This window comes from Carcharodon carcharias, chromosome 9, assembly GCF_017639515.1.
Source record: "Carcharodon carcharias isolate sCarCar2 chromosome 9, sCarCar2.pri, whole genome shotgun sequence".
NCBI lineage: Eukaryota > Metazoa > Chordata > Chondrichthyes > Lamniformes > Lamnidae > Carcharodon > Carcharodon carcharias.
This window is the reverse complement of record NC_054475.1, coordinates 32371763-32388347: the sequence shown is the minus strand read 5'-3', so window position 1 is coordinate 32388347 and position 16585 is coordinate 32371763. Positions and strand designations below refer to the sequence as shown.

The window sequence follows — 16585 nt, the reverse complement described above, 5'->3', positions numbered from 1 at the left end:
AAACAACTGAAAGCACGCTACCAAAGATGGACTGATTAAAATAAAATATATAGTTGGAAGAGGAAGGTTATTAGAACATCTTTTTAAAGCAGGGTTAGAGTTAGCAAAGCAAAGACAGCTGGATAGCAAATTCCAGATAGCAGGAGCATAGTGACAGAATAATATGGAAAGGGGCAAGGAGAAGTCAAGTGGTTAGGAGAGCCAAGGATATTTGCAGGAAGGAGTAGATCACTAAAGAGAAGCATAGCTGTAATGGGAAATTTGGAGATCAACACACTGGAGTATGGGGAAGTCAGTGAAACCTTGTGAGGACAGGGATTCTGGAACTTCAGGGGTTAGTGGGACTGAGGATATGTTCTTTGGCATCTTGGATGAGAATTGATGATGGCTGGTTGGCTAAAATTGTATTGGAAAAATCAAGCCTTAAGATGATGGGGGCCTGATATAGAGCTTCAGAGGCAGAAGGAAAGGACATTGCAGAGAGGAAAGGGAAGTGATGGAACAGGTGGGGGAAGGGGCATAGAGCGGACAAGCTGCACTCAGCTACAGATGACCAAGAATCCATTCTGAGAGAAGTTAACCAAGTGTTTTTTTTATATCTTTGGGAGTTCATGTAATCATACTAAATAGTAAGAGTGGAGGACTGCTAACTTACTAAAAAAACAACTGAGAAACTGATTTTTCCATTGTAAGCAGGGTTTTGAATTTGAGTTATCCAAGGAAGTGTATACCAGACAACCTATTTAAATCTGACAGACAAACTTATAATTGGCTGCTGTCCAGAGTTTTATGTAATTGCATTTAAAAAAACCCACGAATATTGTACGTCAAACGCAGTATGCACCAACATCTGTAAAATAACTGTTTTATCATTTCCTGTTCAAATTTTTGATATGGGTTTGTTTGTTAACTCGATCGCTCATAACATGCAGTTTTCTGCAAAGTTAATTTCAACTGTGCCTTGTCAAATGTTTGTGTTGCCCTCTGACTGGGTACACACCCTATACCTGGAGCGATTCGCATTTTGGGAGACAGGAAGTCATAATCTTATTTCTCAAGCAATTGCGAAATTTTCAATGCAGCCATTGTTCAAGAAGTCTGGAGAATCGTGGTGTCAGCAATCGTAGATTTCACACTTTCGTGTTTTAATTATTCCCCAAGCAACAGGACGCAATGAATGCGACGGGAGCGCAAACCACCCGTCAAGACATCGAGAATACCGTTTGGGAAGTGCGAGACCGATATGTGAACCTTTCCCCCATTGGATCCGGAGCCTATGGCACAGTTTGGTAAATTTACGAAAGTGGACCTATCAGTGTATGTTTGGTGGTTGGGAAGTGTGGGTTTGAGACAGATTTGCGATTGTTAGCTTTGGTTGAGATATGTGGCGGGGGTGGGGGGAATCTATAGTCTGTTTTCCCTCGCCGTCTCATGTAAAATATCACTACAACATAATAGAAATGCTGATGGAGGAGGGGGGTGGTGGGAGCATAAATATTTATTTTATTTACATTCTGATATAAACAGCTCAGCAATTGACAGACGGACGGGGAACAAAGTTGCAATTAAGAAGCTGCACCGCCCGTTTCAGTCTGAAGTTTACGCCAAGAGGGCTTACAGAGAGTTGAAACTGTTGAAACACATGAAGCACGAAAATGTAAGTTTTCACGGAGACAAGTTTGAACAGCATCCCCTTGTGTTGTCGCAGAGTGGCGTGGCTTGAAAGTTTGATATTTTCTCAACGTCATTAACTAAAAATAAGGTTCCAAGTGGGGAACATTGAAGTAAAATGGTGTTTGAAACAAAAACAAAAATTGCTGGAAAAACTCAGCAGGTCTGACAGCAACTGTGGAGAGAAAGACAGAGATTACTTTCAAGTCCGTATGACTCTTCTTCAGAAAGTGAACCTGAAGAAGAGTCATAGGGACTGGAAACGTTAACTCTGTCTTTCTCTCCACAGATGCTGTCAGACCTGCTGAGTTTTCCCAGCAATTTTTGTTTTTGTTTCAGATTTCCAGCATCTGCAGTATTTTGCTTTTATCTTGGTGTTTGAAACAGTTGGGCTTTCTCAGTTGCTTCCCCCATTTAATAGTAAGTCTCATGGGAATTGCTCACCAAGGTCAGGGTGTTTTTCCCCCTGTTTTATTGAAGGCAGAAAGGGGCATTCTACAACAGTGTTATTTTGCTGTTGGTTAACATCACTGATTTACATGCTGTGTCACTTTGAGGTCATGAATATCTAAGATCCTGAGGTTAATTGGAAACTATTAGCTGTTTTTAACAAATATACCTGTTACAGTACGTGTGATACCAAATGCTAGATGGACATATCTCAAAAATACATGTGGCTTATATTCACGTTGCACAGATGGTAAAGCTAACCAGGTAAGTCTAAAGAGGTTGCCGCAGGGTGGTTCCTTTACAATAATTTTGAGACCACATCAATGAACCACTAATTGTACACACTTTATGTTAAAGTGTAACTAAGGTGCAGGGAAGTAATTGGGGGTTGGAAGATCTTGCTGTTGATGTTGGTAAAAGTCCGTGGCACCACTTTGAGGAAGAGCAGGGTAGTTCTCCTCGACAATATATAAGTATCAACCAACATCACTGAAAAAAAGGTCTGATTGATATTGTATTGCTGTTTGTGGGACTTTGTTACTGACAAATTAACTGTCAAGCTTGCATGGATCATGCAAGCTGATTACAGGCTGCTTAATGAGCATTGACAAGAAAGTTGTGGGAGAATCTGGCAGGTCAGTTAATCCCGTTGAGATTATTCTCTTATTGGCTGATTGTGAAGTGCCATTTACAGAATGTAAGGAAAAACTGGTGAATAGCCACTTGCTTGGAAGGTCCTCTTTATACTATTTGCAACGTTGGGTACAAAAATATCATAGTGTGTATGTTTTTCTCATCATTTCAAACGGTCTGAAAAGTGAAACTGTTTTCTGTGTGAAAACAATAAACACCACAGGAGCTGGGAGATAGGCGTATGGACAAAAAATAAGCCAAGTATTGATCACACTCAGTTTTAGAAACAGCAAAGAGTGTGCTAACTTATTTACCAACTTAAAAAAAAATCTGTTGATATAATTTTAATGAATACTGATGGTGAGGTCACTGTAGAGCCTTATCCTGGAGTGTTCCTTTCAGGGGAAAAGACATAAATGCAAAAGAGGACCATTTGCTGGGAAAAAAAAGGACCAAATGATCAGTTATCAAGACAACTTTCAACCTGTAAATTTGTTATGGGAAGGACAAGATATGTGATAATAATTTTGAATCAAGGAGGATGTATGCATTATTAGGTGGAAGTACCTCGTAGTGGTTCCCAAACTGTGGGTAAAGACCCCCCCCCCCCCCCCCCCCCTCCCCCCGTACCCCCCACCAGTCGCAGAGGTCACATTTGGGGTTGCAAGCTCCCCCTCCTCCAAGCAGCAATGACAACTGTGGAGTAGAGATGACCCAGTCTGGTGGCAAGATGGGACAGCTCTGAGCCCACTGGATCAATTCCAACAAACAGCACAGGATGGACTGTGAGCCCAAAGTGCTCTTTAAGTTTAGAAATTACTTTTAGTGGCGAATGCAGAGTGGGCCCAGGATGTTTCTGCACTGACTTGGCGCAGGCAGAAGCTGATCGTGTCTGGAGTGCAGGAAAGCCAAAAAGGTGAGTGGTTGGTTCAAACTTGGCTATGCTTCTGCTTCTGTTTACCTGTTGTACAGGGTCCTTACCCCAGTCTAGTGACTCTGTTTCAAAGGCACTGGCATACTAGATCCAAATGGGGAAGGGGAAAGGGGCTGGTGAGTATGTGAGGAGAGGGTAGTTGGGAAGCTGGGCTGCTAAATGTGTGAGTGGAGAAAGGGCTTGGGAAGAGGGGCTACTAAGTGAGGGGGAGGGGAGTTGGGAAGAAGGGCTTGTGTGTGTTGGGGGGAGGGAGGGGAGTTGGGAAGATGTGTGTGTGTGTGTGTGTGTGTGTTTGGTGGGTGGGGGTGGAGAAAGATGATTACAATTACATTGTGGGGGGCTGATGGAGGGGGTAGAGTTGCTTCACAGTGCCTTCTGTCATCAGGGAAAATGGAAAGCATGGCCGAAGCTTACATAACATTTTGTTGTCAAGTGGTAAAATGGGATGACATTGGGAAATAATTTGGGAAGCACTGAAAAGTGCAAGGTAGTTCTCCTGGTATCAAAATGAGTTGTAGTTCAATTCTTTATATTTCATTGCTGATTACAGAATATAATTGGAATTCATTTATTGTGAAAATGTTTATCCCTGACCTGGTGCAAAAAGTACTGTTCACAACATTGAGAATCTCTTTCAAATGCAGCAATCTGGAATGTACTGTGCATTGAAATAAACAGGCTGCTGACGACAGTGAGCCCAAGTGGGCTGAGCATCAACCCCAGCTGCAAAATCGAGGGCAGCAGGAGAGAGCAGGATAAAGTATAACTGGGATCGGAGGAGCAGTGAGCACAAGAGAGAGGGAATCTGTAATTGGAGGTGCAGTGAACTCTTGGGGGAGAAGTAATGAAAGGTGAACTGCACCCAGTGAAAAGGGTGGGAGGCCAAGAGCCAGGCAATGCCTCGGAGCCATGGGAGAGCATTGCCTCTGGAATTCCCCAGGGATCTATCCATGGCTTCCTTCCATTATGTCCCTCATGATGTCATTGGAAAATATAACATCAGTATCCACATGTACACTGATGACACTCAACTGTAACTCACCACCATCTCCTTCAATCCCTCCACTGCCTCTTTGTTGTCAGGTTGTTTGCCTGCAGAAATTTCCACTAATCAAACATTGGAAAGACTGAAACCATTGTCTTTAAACCCAGCTACAAACTAAGTTTACTAGCCACCAACTCCATCCTCTCCCTGGCCACCATCTCAGGCTGAACCAGATTATTCACAACCTCGGTGTTCTATTGGACAGTGAGCTGAGCTTCCGATCCGACATCACCCCCATCACAAAGACCACATATTTTCAACTCCTGAACATTGCCAGTCTCCACCCCTGTCTAAGCTCATATGCTGATCTCATCCATTCTTTTGGTACCCCCAGACTCAACTATTCCAATGCTTTTTTGACCAGCTTCCCCTCCTCCATGTACTTAAGTTTAACCAAAATTCTGTTTCCCGTATCCTAATTCACATTCAATTTTTGTCCGACTACACTCTTGTGAAGTGAAATAGCTTTAGTACATTGAATGTGCTTTACAGTTGCAAGTTATTGTTGTACCCATGGCACTAATCTTTTGAATGAGTCAAAATGTAAACTTGTTCAGAAAATTATACTGCTCAGTTGTTTTGCTTTCTTTGCTTTGTTTTCTTTTTCAGAATCACTGTGTTATGATAAATGCCCCTAATATATTATTCCTAATTTATTTTCATTTTGCTGCCAATGTTTTGTTGCAATAAACAGAAGTTTCCACTACTCACCATATGCAAGAAGCGCAAACATTTGATGTGGTAAATTAACGGAGCATTGATAAACTATTGTTCAAATTTAGAGGTGGGGCTGAGAGGGGAATTAAATCCAGGTGTTATTTAAAGGATAGGGTATTGGACAAATGCACCGCTGGAGATATTTCCATGAGAATAAACTTCCGGGATGTGTGTAGGCTTGGTTATGGGGCAGAAAAAAAAGATAAGTTGGAGGTCACCATAAGATCCAAAAATGCTGGAGAAATGTATATTGACCCAGGAAAGTGAAGCTCTGGCCAGGAACCAGACTGTAGCTGAAGCTGAAGAGCCAGTAGAACTAGAAGACCAGTTATTGGTACAGCAGGCAATATCTGCTGTGTGGGAAGGATTGTATGTTGATCAAGTTACTTTAAAATATAAGCAGCAGAATAGCAGATCAGAGATACAGCAGCTGAATCTTAACAGTGTAGTCCAGTGCAGAAGTGCAGTCTTGATGTCTAGAGGAGCCCAGGAATTTTGAAACCAAACTTGAGACAAGGGTTTGGATTTTCCCCTCCAAGTCAGGAAGCCTGAGTCAGGCCACTTCTCAGTGTTGTCTTCCCATTGCATGCCATTCAATCACCCCTTGAAAAATCCTCTCTGATCTCAAGTGCTCATTAATCTGTCAAAATAAACAGACATTCAAAAATCTCTTCAAAACATGTAGTCCTATTTTCTGCTAATTAAACTGTCAAACAAAACACATTTCAAGCCATAGCTGTGACAACAGCCCCTGCTGAGCTAAATCCATTAGTTGGGTTTGGCACTCAGCCTTGCATTCATAATGCGAATCCATTGCACAACTGAATAAACAAACCCTACAGATAATTATAACAATAATAAGATAATTATGCAATTCACTTTTGAAAGCCACGATTGAATCTGCCTCCATCACACTCTCAATCAGTGTAATCCAAATCCTAACTACTCACTGCATAAAAAGGTTTTTCCTCATGTTGCTGTGGCTTATTTTGCCAATCGCCTTAATTCAGATTCTCTGGTTCTCGGTCCTTCTGCAATGGGATTAGTTTCTCCCTATCCATTTAGTCCAGACTCCTGATGATTTTGAACACCTATATCAAATTGCTTCTCAAACATCTGTAAAAGGAGCAGATCCAGGTTTGCCAATCTATCCTCATAACTGAAGCCCCTTATCCTAGGGGCAATTCTGTTAAACCTTTTCTGAACCCTGTCCAGTGCCTTCACATCCTTCCTAAAGTGTGCTGTCCAGAATTGGTCTCACTACTTCAGTTGAGACTGAACCAGTGTTTGGTGAAAGTTCACCGTAATATTCTTGCTTTTGTACTCTATGCCTATATTCACAAAGCCTAGGATCCTATATGCCTTATTAACCACTTTCTCAATTTGCCCTGCCACCTTCAATGATTTTTGTACATAAAGTTGCAGGTCCCTCTGCTCTGCACCCCTTTAGAATTGCACCCTTTATTTTATATTGCTTTTCCTCATTCTTCTGACCAAATGTATTGTTTCAAACCTCTCTGCATTAAATTTAATTTGCCATTTGTCTGCCCATTTCAACAGCCTGTATATATCCCATTGAAGTCTATCACTGTCTGCCTCACAGTTCACAATACTTAAAAGTTTTGTGTCATCTGCACATTTTGAAATTGTTCCCTGTACACCCAAGTCTAGTTCATTACTGTAGATAAAGGTAAGTAGGAGTCCTAACATCTACCCCTGGGGAGCCCCATTGTTATACTTTGCTCCAATCTGAAAAACAACCATTCACCACACTGTTTCCTGTCATTCAACAACTTGTATCCATGCTGCCATTGTCCCTTTTATTCCATGGGCTTGAACTTTACTGTCAAACCTGTTTGCTGACACTTTTGGAAGTCCATGTACACCATATCAACTACTTTACCCTCATCAACCCTCTTGATTACCTTATCAAAAAATTCAATCAAATTAGTTAAACACGATTTGCTCTTAATAAGTACGTGTTGGTTTTCCTCGTTTAATCCACGTTTGTTCAAGTGACAGTTAATTTTGTCCTAGATTATGGTTTCTAAAAGTTTTCCCACCCCAGAAGTTAAGCCGACTGGGATATAATCAGTGGGTATCTTGCATCCTTTTTTTGAGCAACATTTGCAACTCACCAATCCTCTGGCACCACACCTGTCTCTAAGGAGGTTTGGAGGATTGTGGCAGTGCCCCACGTTTTCACCATTACTTCCCTCAGTATCCTCAGATGCATCTGACCTGGACCTGGTGACTTATCAGCTGAAGTACAGCCAGCCTTTCTAATACTTCCTCTCTTTTATATATATACTATATGTTAAGTGAATGGGCAAGAAGGTGGTAAATGGAGCCTAATATTGGAGAATGTGAGATTGTTCACTTTGGAAGGAAAAACAAAAATACAGAATACTTTTTTAAATGATGGGAACCTCTTAAATGTTGAACATCTAAATCCCTCTGAATAATTTGTGCATGAAACACAAAGTTAACAAGCAGGTACAGCAAGTAATTTGGAAGGCAAATGATTTGTTGTCTTTATTGTAGGAGATTGCACTGCCAATGTAAGGAAGTCTTGCTACAATTGTACATGACTTTGATGAGACCACACTTGAATGGGGGAGGCAGTGCCATAGTGATATTGTCACTGGACTAGTATTCCAGAGACCCAGGATAATTGCTCTGGGAACCCGGGTTTGAATCCCACCAAGGCAGATGGTGAAATTTGAATTCAATAAAAATCAGGAATTAAAGGCTGATGATGGCCACAAAACCACTGCCGATTGTTGTAAAAACTCATCTGGCCTACATGTAACTCCAGACCCTCAGCACTGTGGTTGACTTTTAAATGCCCTCTGAACAAGGACAATTAGGGATGGGCAATAAATGCTGGCCTATCCAGGGATATCCCCATGAACGAATAAAAAAAAAGTAGTGTGTATAGCTTTGGTCTCTTTACCCAAGGAAGGATATTTCTGCCTTAAAGGGAGTGCAACGATTGTTCACTAGATTGATTCCTGGGTTGAGGGGGTTATCCCATGACGAGAGATTGAGTAGAATAGGCACGTACTCTGGAGCCTAGAAGAATGAGAGGTGATCTCATTGAAACGTACAAGATTCTGAAGGGGCTTGACAGGATTGATGCTGAGAGATGGTTTCCCCTGGCTGAAGAGTCTAGAACGAGGGGTGTAGTCTCAGGACATGGGATCAGTCATTTAGGACTGAGGTGAGAGATTTCTTCACTTAAAGGGATGTGAACCTTTGAAATTCTCTAGCTCAAGGGATTCTCTACCTTTGGATGCTCAGTCATTGTATTAAAGGCTGAAGTTGATAGATTTTGAACTCTAAAGAAATCAAGAGAAATGGGGATTGGGTGGGGAAAATGGAGTTGAGGTAGAGGCATGATTTTATTGAATGGCAGACTAGGCTTGAAGGACCTACTCTTCCACTTTCTTAGGTTTTTATTTCTTAAAGTGCACAATCTGTTTTGTGGAAAATTATTCTATCGATTAACTAAGGTTTAACAGTTTCCTTACTTTAACCGGTTTTATCTTGTTCTTCACATTATGTGTATAATCGGCACTTACAATGATACAGCACAGAAGGAGGCCATTTAGCTCATTGTGCCTGTGTCAGATATGGTGAGTATACAAAAAATGGAAGGCTTGGCCTAAGTAGCCAAGTGGTTATGGTACTGGGCTTGTAACCCCAAGATCAAGAGTTCAAATCTCACAATGGCAAAACTATGAAACAATGTAACTTCATCTGAAAAAATGGATGGAAATGTGTTTGTACTCGAAAGAGTTACAAAAAATGGAAAGAGCCCCTGATCATCTAGCCTGTCCCATGCAGGTGCACTGCCTATTGCATGCCTCACTCCACCTGGAAGCCATGTAATCTCCTAGGAGAGGTGCAAAACCAGATAAATACACAGGCCAATTAGGGGAAGGTGGGTAGTAATCTGGAAAATTCTTCTGCAGTCTCCTTGGGTAATCAAAATCAATTGAGGATATCATCCTGTCCCTTGCTAACCTTATAAGGTGACAATTTAACCAAGCATTTTTGTACTGCTTGTTTTCTTACTTTAACCAGTTTTATCCTTATTCTTTATAGTCACTCACCTGCACAATCTAGATTTTCTTCATTCTACTACCTTGCAGATAAATAGGTTTCAGGCACTTCTGTGCTTGTTAGAACAATGCTATTTTCTTCTACTAAAAAGGTGATCACTTACTGAATAGTGCTCAGAGAAAGTTCGTTGCGGGGGGTGGTGGGGGGGGGGTGAGGTTTGTCCATCCCAAAGTTGGATGGGGAGTCCAGCAATTCAATTGCAAACTGATCAAATATTATTTTGTGTATTGCTTGTGGTGTGTTGATTTTTCTGTGCTCAGGCACTCCCACACAAGCAGTCCAGTTGCGGCCTGATGTCTAAGTAGCCATCTAAATAAGACAAGTGGAACCGTTCTCAGTTCAGCTAACGATCGGAGGTATTGGCTTGTGTTTCCTCTGAAAGAAATGCCAGCAGAGTGGAAAACATCAAGACATCCTGCCACATAATAGTAAATGTGCTGCTTCAATGAGCTCTGCAGTGTCAGCAAATGTTCATTTCTGCACCATGGGGATGTTTTTGGCTTCTCATCTGAAAATAATCCATCTATTGTAGGCAATCCAACTTGGAATTCAGCCCACTGCAGAACAGGTCCAAATCACTGATCTGGAGAAAATGCTTGGTAAATATTATTGTTAAGGGATTCTTGTGTTCTCGTTTTTCCTTATGCTATTTCACATTGCAAAAATGCTGTGTTAAATTATCAGTACTTGCACAACCCTGAGTTTCTTTGGCAGGAAGTCCAAATTACCACAGCAATAAACATACAAAAGTTCTAGGAAATTAAAACAAACTTATATAAGAGTGACCTTCATGTTCTGTCTACCAAAATGTTTTCATCCATAAATAGATATTTCTGTGTTTGCATCTTTGAAAAAGAGCCAATGGCATTATTTAGAAAGCTTTTATAAATTGTAAAGGTTTTCAGCTTGGTTGCCATGTTATTAACAACACAGCCTGTTGCTGGTCTTGTAGCATTTTAATCAATCTGCTAAAATTTACTATGTTTATTTAAAGGAAACCTCATGTTAGTTAATACTCTATACCATTTAGTAGTTATGGATTGTTACTTTACTGATTGTGAACAATCATATGTATTAAGAACATAGGAACAGGAGAAGGTGTCATTCAGCCTGTTGAGCCTGCTCTGCCATTCAATACGATCATGGCTGATCATCCACTTTAATCCCTTTTCCTACACTATCCCCATATCCCTTTATGTCATTGGTATTTAGAAATCTGTCAATCTCTGCTTTAAACATACTCAATGACTGAGCTTCCACAGCCCTCTGGAGTAGAGAATTCCAAAGATTCATAACCCTCTGAGTAAAAATCAATTCTTCTCATCTTGGTCCTAAGTGGCTTCACTCTAAAAACTCCTAAATATTGCACCTGACTTTGGTCAGGCTTGGGTAAATAATATTCACAGGCCAGTTTCTGGGTTCCAGAAATAGAGCAATCACATTTATTCAGCTGCACAGCTTGAAATAAAAACTAACCCGATCTATACTCTAACAACTTTCTATTAATGACAAACACAATCCCCAAAGTTCTTTTGACATTTTGATGTTTGATCTGCAATCCACTTGCTCCAAGTATTAATTTCTTACTACAGAACATGCCTCATGTTTTCTCTCAGGAAGGTTCTCTCTTTGTAAGCAAAATGATGCATGTGGTGTAAGGTACGATTAAGTAAAATACTAGGCAAGGGCACAAGCAGTGAACTGCAATGACATTCCTTTGGGTTCTAATAACTACTTGATGCTTTGTTGGTTATGAAGCAAAATTGGAAAGTGAATTCATGTTATGGACTATACTTCTTGTCAAAAGCGAGTGAGCTGAAAATGGGTTATCAGCTCAATAAACCAATCACTTTCAAATGCAATTTTGTCTCACCAGAGTGCCTTATGTTAGAAACCTGACCCAGTGGGAGCAGTCCGTATCAGTTCATGTATTGTAACTACTTACGCGTTTGTGAAAAAAGTAAATGATATTTCCCCTTGGACTCCTGGGTCGATTTATTAAGTGGGGATGCTGAGAACCAACTGTCTTCACATCTGGTATATGCTGACTGAAAGAGACAGCTGAAGTGAGAACTTCTAAATTCAACTTGACAGGCACAAAGCATCGAAGTGGCGTTCAGCAGAATGCAAACCTTTTATCCGTATGCATTGTGAAAGATTTATGGCATATAATATGTTTAGAAACAACTGTCTTTGTCCTCCTGCAATCTCCTCCTTTTTCCACACAGTTTGCCAAGCCTCCTAATTTAGTAACCTCAAACTTCATATCAATCCCCTTGTGCCTATGTTCAAATAAAAAGACAGAAGAATGGAGCTAAATTGATAGCTCTTCCAGCAAGCCCATGTGGACATAATGAGCCAGTTGGCCTCCTTATATGCTCTACAATTCTATGAACTTATAAATGTGAAAAAAGAGGTCCGTGGGGCAAGCCATTAACCACATCCAGCCAAACTCAAGAACATCTATTTATCCCAATTAGGAACATAGGATGTAGGAGCAGGAGTAGGCCATTCAGCCCTTTGAACTTGCTCCGCCATTTGATAAGATCATGGCTGATCAGGTTGTGATCTCAACTCCACTTGCCTGCCTGCCTGCCTCTAACCCTTGACTCCCCTGTCCATCAAAAATCTACCTAACTCAGCCTTAAATAAATTCACTGCCTCAGCTTCCACTGCTTTCTGAGGTAGAAAGTTCCACATAATGACAACCCTCTGAGAGAAAAGAATTCTGCTTATCTCTGCCTTAAAAGGGAGACCTCTTATTCTTAAACTTTTCACCTAGTTCTAGTCTCCTGTTCAAGAGGAATCATCTTCCTGCTATCCACCCTATCAAGTCCCCTTAGGATTTTATATGTTTCAATAAGATGATCTCTCATTTTTCTAAACTCCAATGGGTGTAGGCCTGACCTGTTCAACCTGTCTTATTGAATAAGCCCTTTACCCCAGGAATGAGTCGAGTGAGCCTTCTCTGAACTGCCTGTAACACAATTATATCCTTTTTCAAGTAAGGAGACCAAAACTGTACACAGTTCTCCAGTTGTGGTCTCAACTCACCAAGGTCCTGTACAACTGCAGTAAAACTTATGTGCTTTTACATTCCATTCCCCTTGCAATAAATGCCAACATTCCATTTGCCTTCCTAATCACTTGCTGTACTGGCATGCTGACCTTTTGTGATTCATGCACCAGGACAACCAGATCCCTCTGTACCACAGAGTTCTGCAATCTCTCTCCATTTAAATAATATGCTGCTTTTCTGTTCTCTCTGCCAAAGTGGACAAGTTCATATTTTTCCACATTATACTCCATCTGCCAATTTTTTGCACAGTCACTTAACCTATCTATATCCCTTTGCAGACTCTCTACCTCCTCTTGTCAGTTTCCTTTCCTACCTATCTTGGCGTCATTCATAAATTTAACTATCATACATTCGGTCCCTTCATCCAAGTCATTGATATAGATTGTAAATAATTGAGGTCCCAACACTGATCCCTGTGACACTCCGCTAATTGCAGCTTGCCAGCCGAAAAATGACGCAGTTATTCCCACTCTCTGCTTGCTGTTCGTTAACCAATACTTTATCCATGCTAATATGTTACCTCCTACACCATGTGCACTTATCAAGTAACCTTTGATGTGGCACTTCCTTACTTCCTGTTTGCATCCAACTTCTCCATCTTGTTGCTACATTGTTCATGCTTTTTTTAATTCTTGTAACAAGTTTCTCATCTGGCTCTTTATCAAGCCTTCTGAAAATCCATAAATAACAGCTAATAGAGTGCTGATTAGTTGGCAAGTGGACACTGATTGGTAGAGGTATTGCCATGGAGAATGCACCAGTTAATGGGGCTGATAGTTAACTGTGTACTGGAAGCTACGAATATTAATATACAGGGCCCTGTTCTTTGCAGACAGGAAAAACACGTAGACACATTGCATCTGTTTCAGCTAAACTAAATAAGTGATAGCTGGTTCATTCCTTAAAGCAATGCCTCGACCAATCAGACTCAAGTTGCCTGGTTTAAATTTAAAATCATTCTTGGCAGTTAACTGTCATACACCATTAACTGGTGCATTCCTCATGGCAACACTTCTACCAATCAGAGTCCACTTGCCAACCAATCAGCATTCTTTTCTCATACGGTATAAAGTTGTTGCTTCCCCTGACATTGGTATTCTTGTGATTGTCCTGATGGGTTGAAGATGAAAAGCTTTGACAAAATGTCTTTTCTCATCAGTACTCAAGTTCTGTGCTACCAAGTGACTATTAATTTGTCTTTCTGTTAACAAATTTCATTTCAGATTATGAACGATGAAAATTTGCCCACAACTTGATTAACCTGCCTATAATTTCCTTGTTTAACCTGTGCCTCTTTCTATTTTCCACCATCTAGTACTTTGGCACATTTCCTATTTCCAAAGGTATTTGGTGGATTTTTCTACTTTTATTTCTTTTAAGTTTTGAAATAAAGATCCCTTTTTTATCCCCCTGACCTTCCCCTCTCTGTGCTGAACGTTCAGTGCTCAGCAAAGGACTTAGTTTCATACCCTTACTCCCTCACCTCAATGAATTTCGGGCTCGGCATGATGCTGAACTCTTCTTCCGCCGTCCTCGTCTCCGGGCTCACTTCTTTGGGCAGGAGTCCTCTCCCCGTTCAATGGATCCTTTCACCCACCTCCAATATTCTCCCTCCACCTGGACCCCTCCCTCTGGATTCTTACCTTCTCTTGATCTTTTCATTGAGAACTGTCGGCATGACATTAGTCGTCTCAATTTCTCTGCTCCTCTCACCCATTCTAATCTCTCTCTCTCTGAACTTACTGCACTCCATTCTCTCAGGTCCAACCCTGACATTGTCATCAAACCCGCTGACAAGGGTGCTGCTGTTGTTGTCTGGCGCACTGACCTCTACCTCGCGGAGGCTGAGCGTCAACTCGCAGACACTTACTCCTACCTCTCCCTGGACCATGACCCCACCACTGAACATCAAGCCATTGTTTCCAGGACTGTCACTGACCTCATCTCCTCTGGGGATCTTTTCTCCCACAGCTTCCAACCTGATAGTCACCCAACCTCGGACGGCCCGCTTCTATCTCCTACCCAAAATCCACAAACAGAACCGCCCCGGTAGACCGATCGTCTCAGCTTGCTCCTGCCCCACAGAACTCATTTCTCATTATCTTGACTCCCTTCTCTCTCCCCTTGTCCAGTCCCTTGCCACCTACATCCGTGATTCCTCTGACACCTTACGTCACATCAACAATTTCCAGTTCCCTGGCCCCAACCGCTTCCTCTTCACCATGGACGTCCAATCCCTCTACACCTCCATCCCCCACCAGGATGGTCTGAGGGCCATTAGCTTCTTCCTCGAACAGAGGCCCAAACAATTCCCATCCACCACTACTCTCCTCCGTCTGGCTGAACTTGTTCTCACACTGAACAATTTCTCCTTCAACTCCTCTCACTTCCTCCAAATAAAAGGTGTGGCTATGGGTAACCGCATGGGCCCCAGCTATGCCTGTCTCTTTATGGGGTATGTGGAACATTCCTTGTTCCAGTCCTACTCCGGCCCCCTTCCACAACTCTTTCTCTGGTACATCGATGAATACTTCAGTGCTGCTTCATGCTCTCGTCGGGACTTGGAAAAATTTAATAATTTTGCTTCCAATCTCCACCCCTCCATCATTTTCACGTGGTCCATCTCTGACGCTTCCCTTCCCTTCCTTGACCTCTCTGTCTCAATCTCTGGTGATAGACTGTTCACCAATATCCATTACAAACCTACCGACTCCCACAGCTACCTCGACTACAGCTCCTCACACCCCGCTTCTTGTAAGGACTCCATCCCATTCTCTCAGTTCCTTCGCCTCCATCGCATCTGTTCCGATGATGCTACCTTCAAAAACAGTTCCTCTGACATGTCCTCCTTCTTCCTTAACCAAGGTTTTCCACCCACGGTCGTTGACAGGTCCCTCAATCGTGTCCGGCCCATCTCCCGCGCATCCGCCCTCACGCCTTCTCCTCCCTCCCAGAAACGTGATAGGATCCCCCTTGTCCTCACTTATCACCCCACCAGCCTCCGCATTCAAAGGATCATCCTCCGCCATTTCCGCCAACTCCAGCATGATGCCACCACCAAACACATCTTCCCTTCACCCCCCCCTATCGGCATTCCGTAGGGATCATTCCCTCCGGGACACCCTGGTCCACTCCTCCATCACCCCCTACTCCTCAACCCCCTCCTATGGCACCACCCCATGCCCACGCAAAAGATGCAACACCTGCCTCTTCACTTCCTCTCTCCTCACCGTCCAAGGGCCCAAACACTCCTTTCAAGTGAAGCAGCATTTCACTTGCATTTCCCCCAACTTAGTCTACTGCATTCTTTGCTCCCAATGTGGTCTCCTCTACATTGGAGAGACCAAACGTAAACTGGGCGACCGCTTTGCAGAACACCTGCGGTCTGTCCGCAAGAATGACCCAAACCTCCCTGTCACTTGCCATTTTAACACTCCACCCTGCTCTCTTGCCCACATGTCTGTCCTTGGCTTGCTGCATTGTTCCAGTGAAGCCCAACGCAAACTGGAGGAACAACACCTCGTCTTCCGACTAGGCACTTTACAGCCTTCCGGACTGAATATTGAATTCAACAACTTTAGGTCTTGAGCTCCCTCCTCCATCCCAACCCCCTTTCTGTTTCCCCCTTCCTTTTCTTTTTTCCAATAAATTATATAGATTTTTCTTTTCCAACCTATTTCCATTATTTTTAAATATTTTAAGTCTTTTCTGCTCCCCCCCACCCCCACTAGAGCTATACCTACCATCCATTCTTAATTAGCACCTTCGTTTAGATAATATCACCAACTTTAACACCTATGTGTTCTTTTGTTCTGTTGTGACATCTTTTGATGATCTGCTTCTATTACTGTTTGTTTGTCCCTACAACCACACCAACCCCCTCCACTTCTCTCTCTCTCCCCCCACCCAAACCACACCCCACCTCCCA

At 42.3% G+C, this 16585-nt stretch overlaps 1 protein-coding gene across 4 annotated transcripts in view; it reads left to right on the top strand.

Annotated features, from left to right (window-relative positions):
• Nucleotides 1-889: 889 nt before the first annotated feature.
• LOC121281849 (mitogen-activated protein kinase 13-like) overlaps nt 890-16585 on the top strand; it is a 92810-nt gene continuing 77114 nt past the window's right edge. For 2 of the 4 annotated variants that reach the window (XM_041194905.1, XM_041194904.1), the window contains exons 1-2: nt 890-1289; nt 1528-1657. In XM_041194905.1, the coding sequence (XP_041050839.1) occupies nt 1174-1289; nt 1528-1657 (246 nt within the window). In that variant the 5' untranslated portion in view covers nt 890-1173. Of the gene's footprint in view, nt 1290-1527; nt 1658-10110; nt 10178-16585 lie in introns of all 4 variants that reach the window. The other 2 variants (XM_041194906.1, XM_041194908.1) reach the window with 2 other exon arrangements.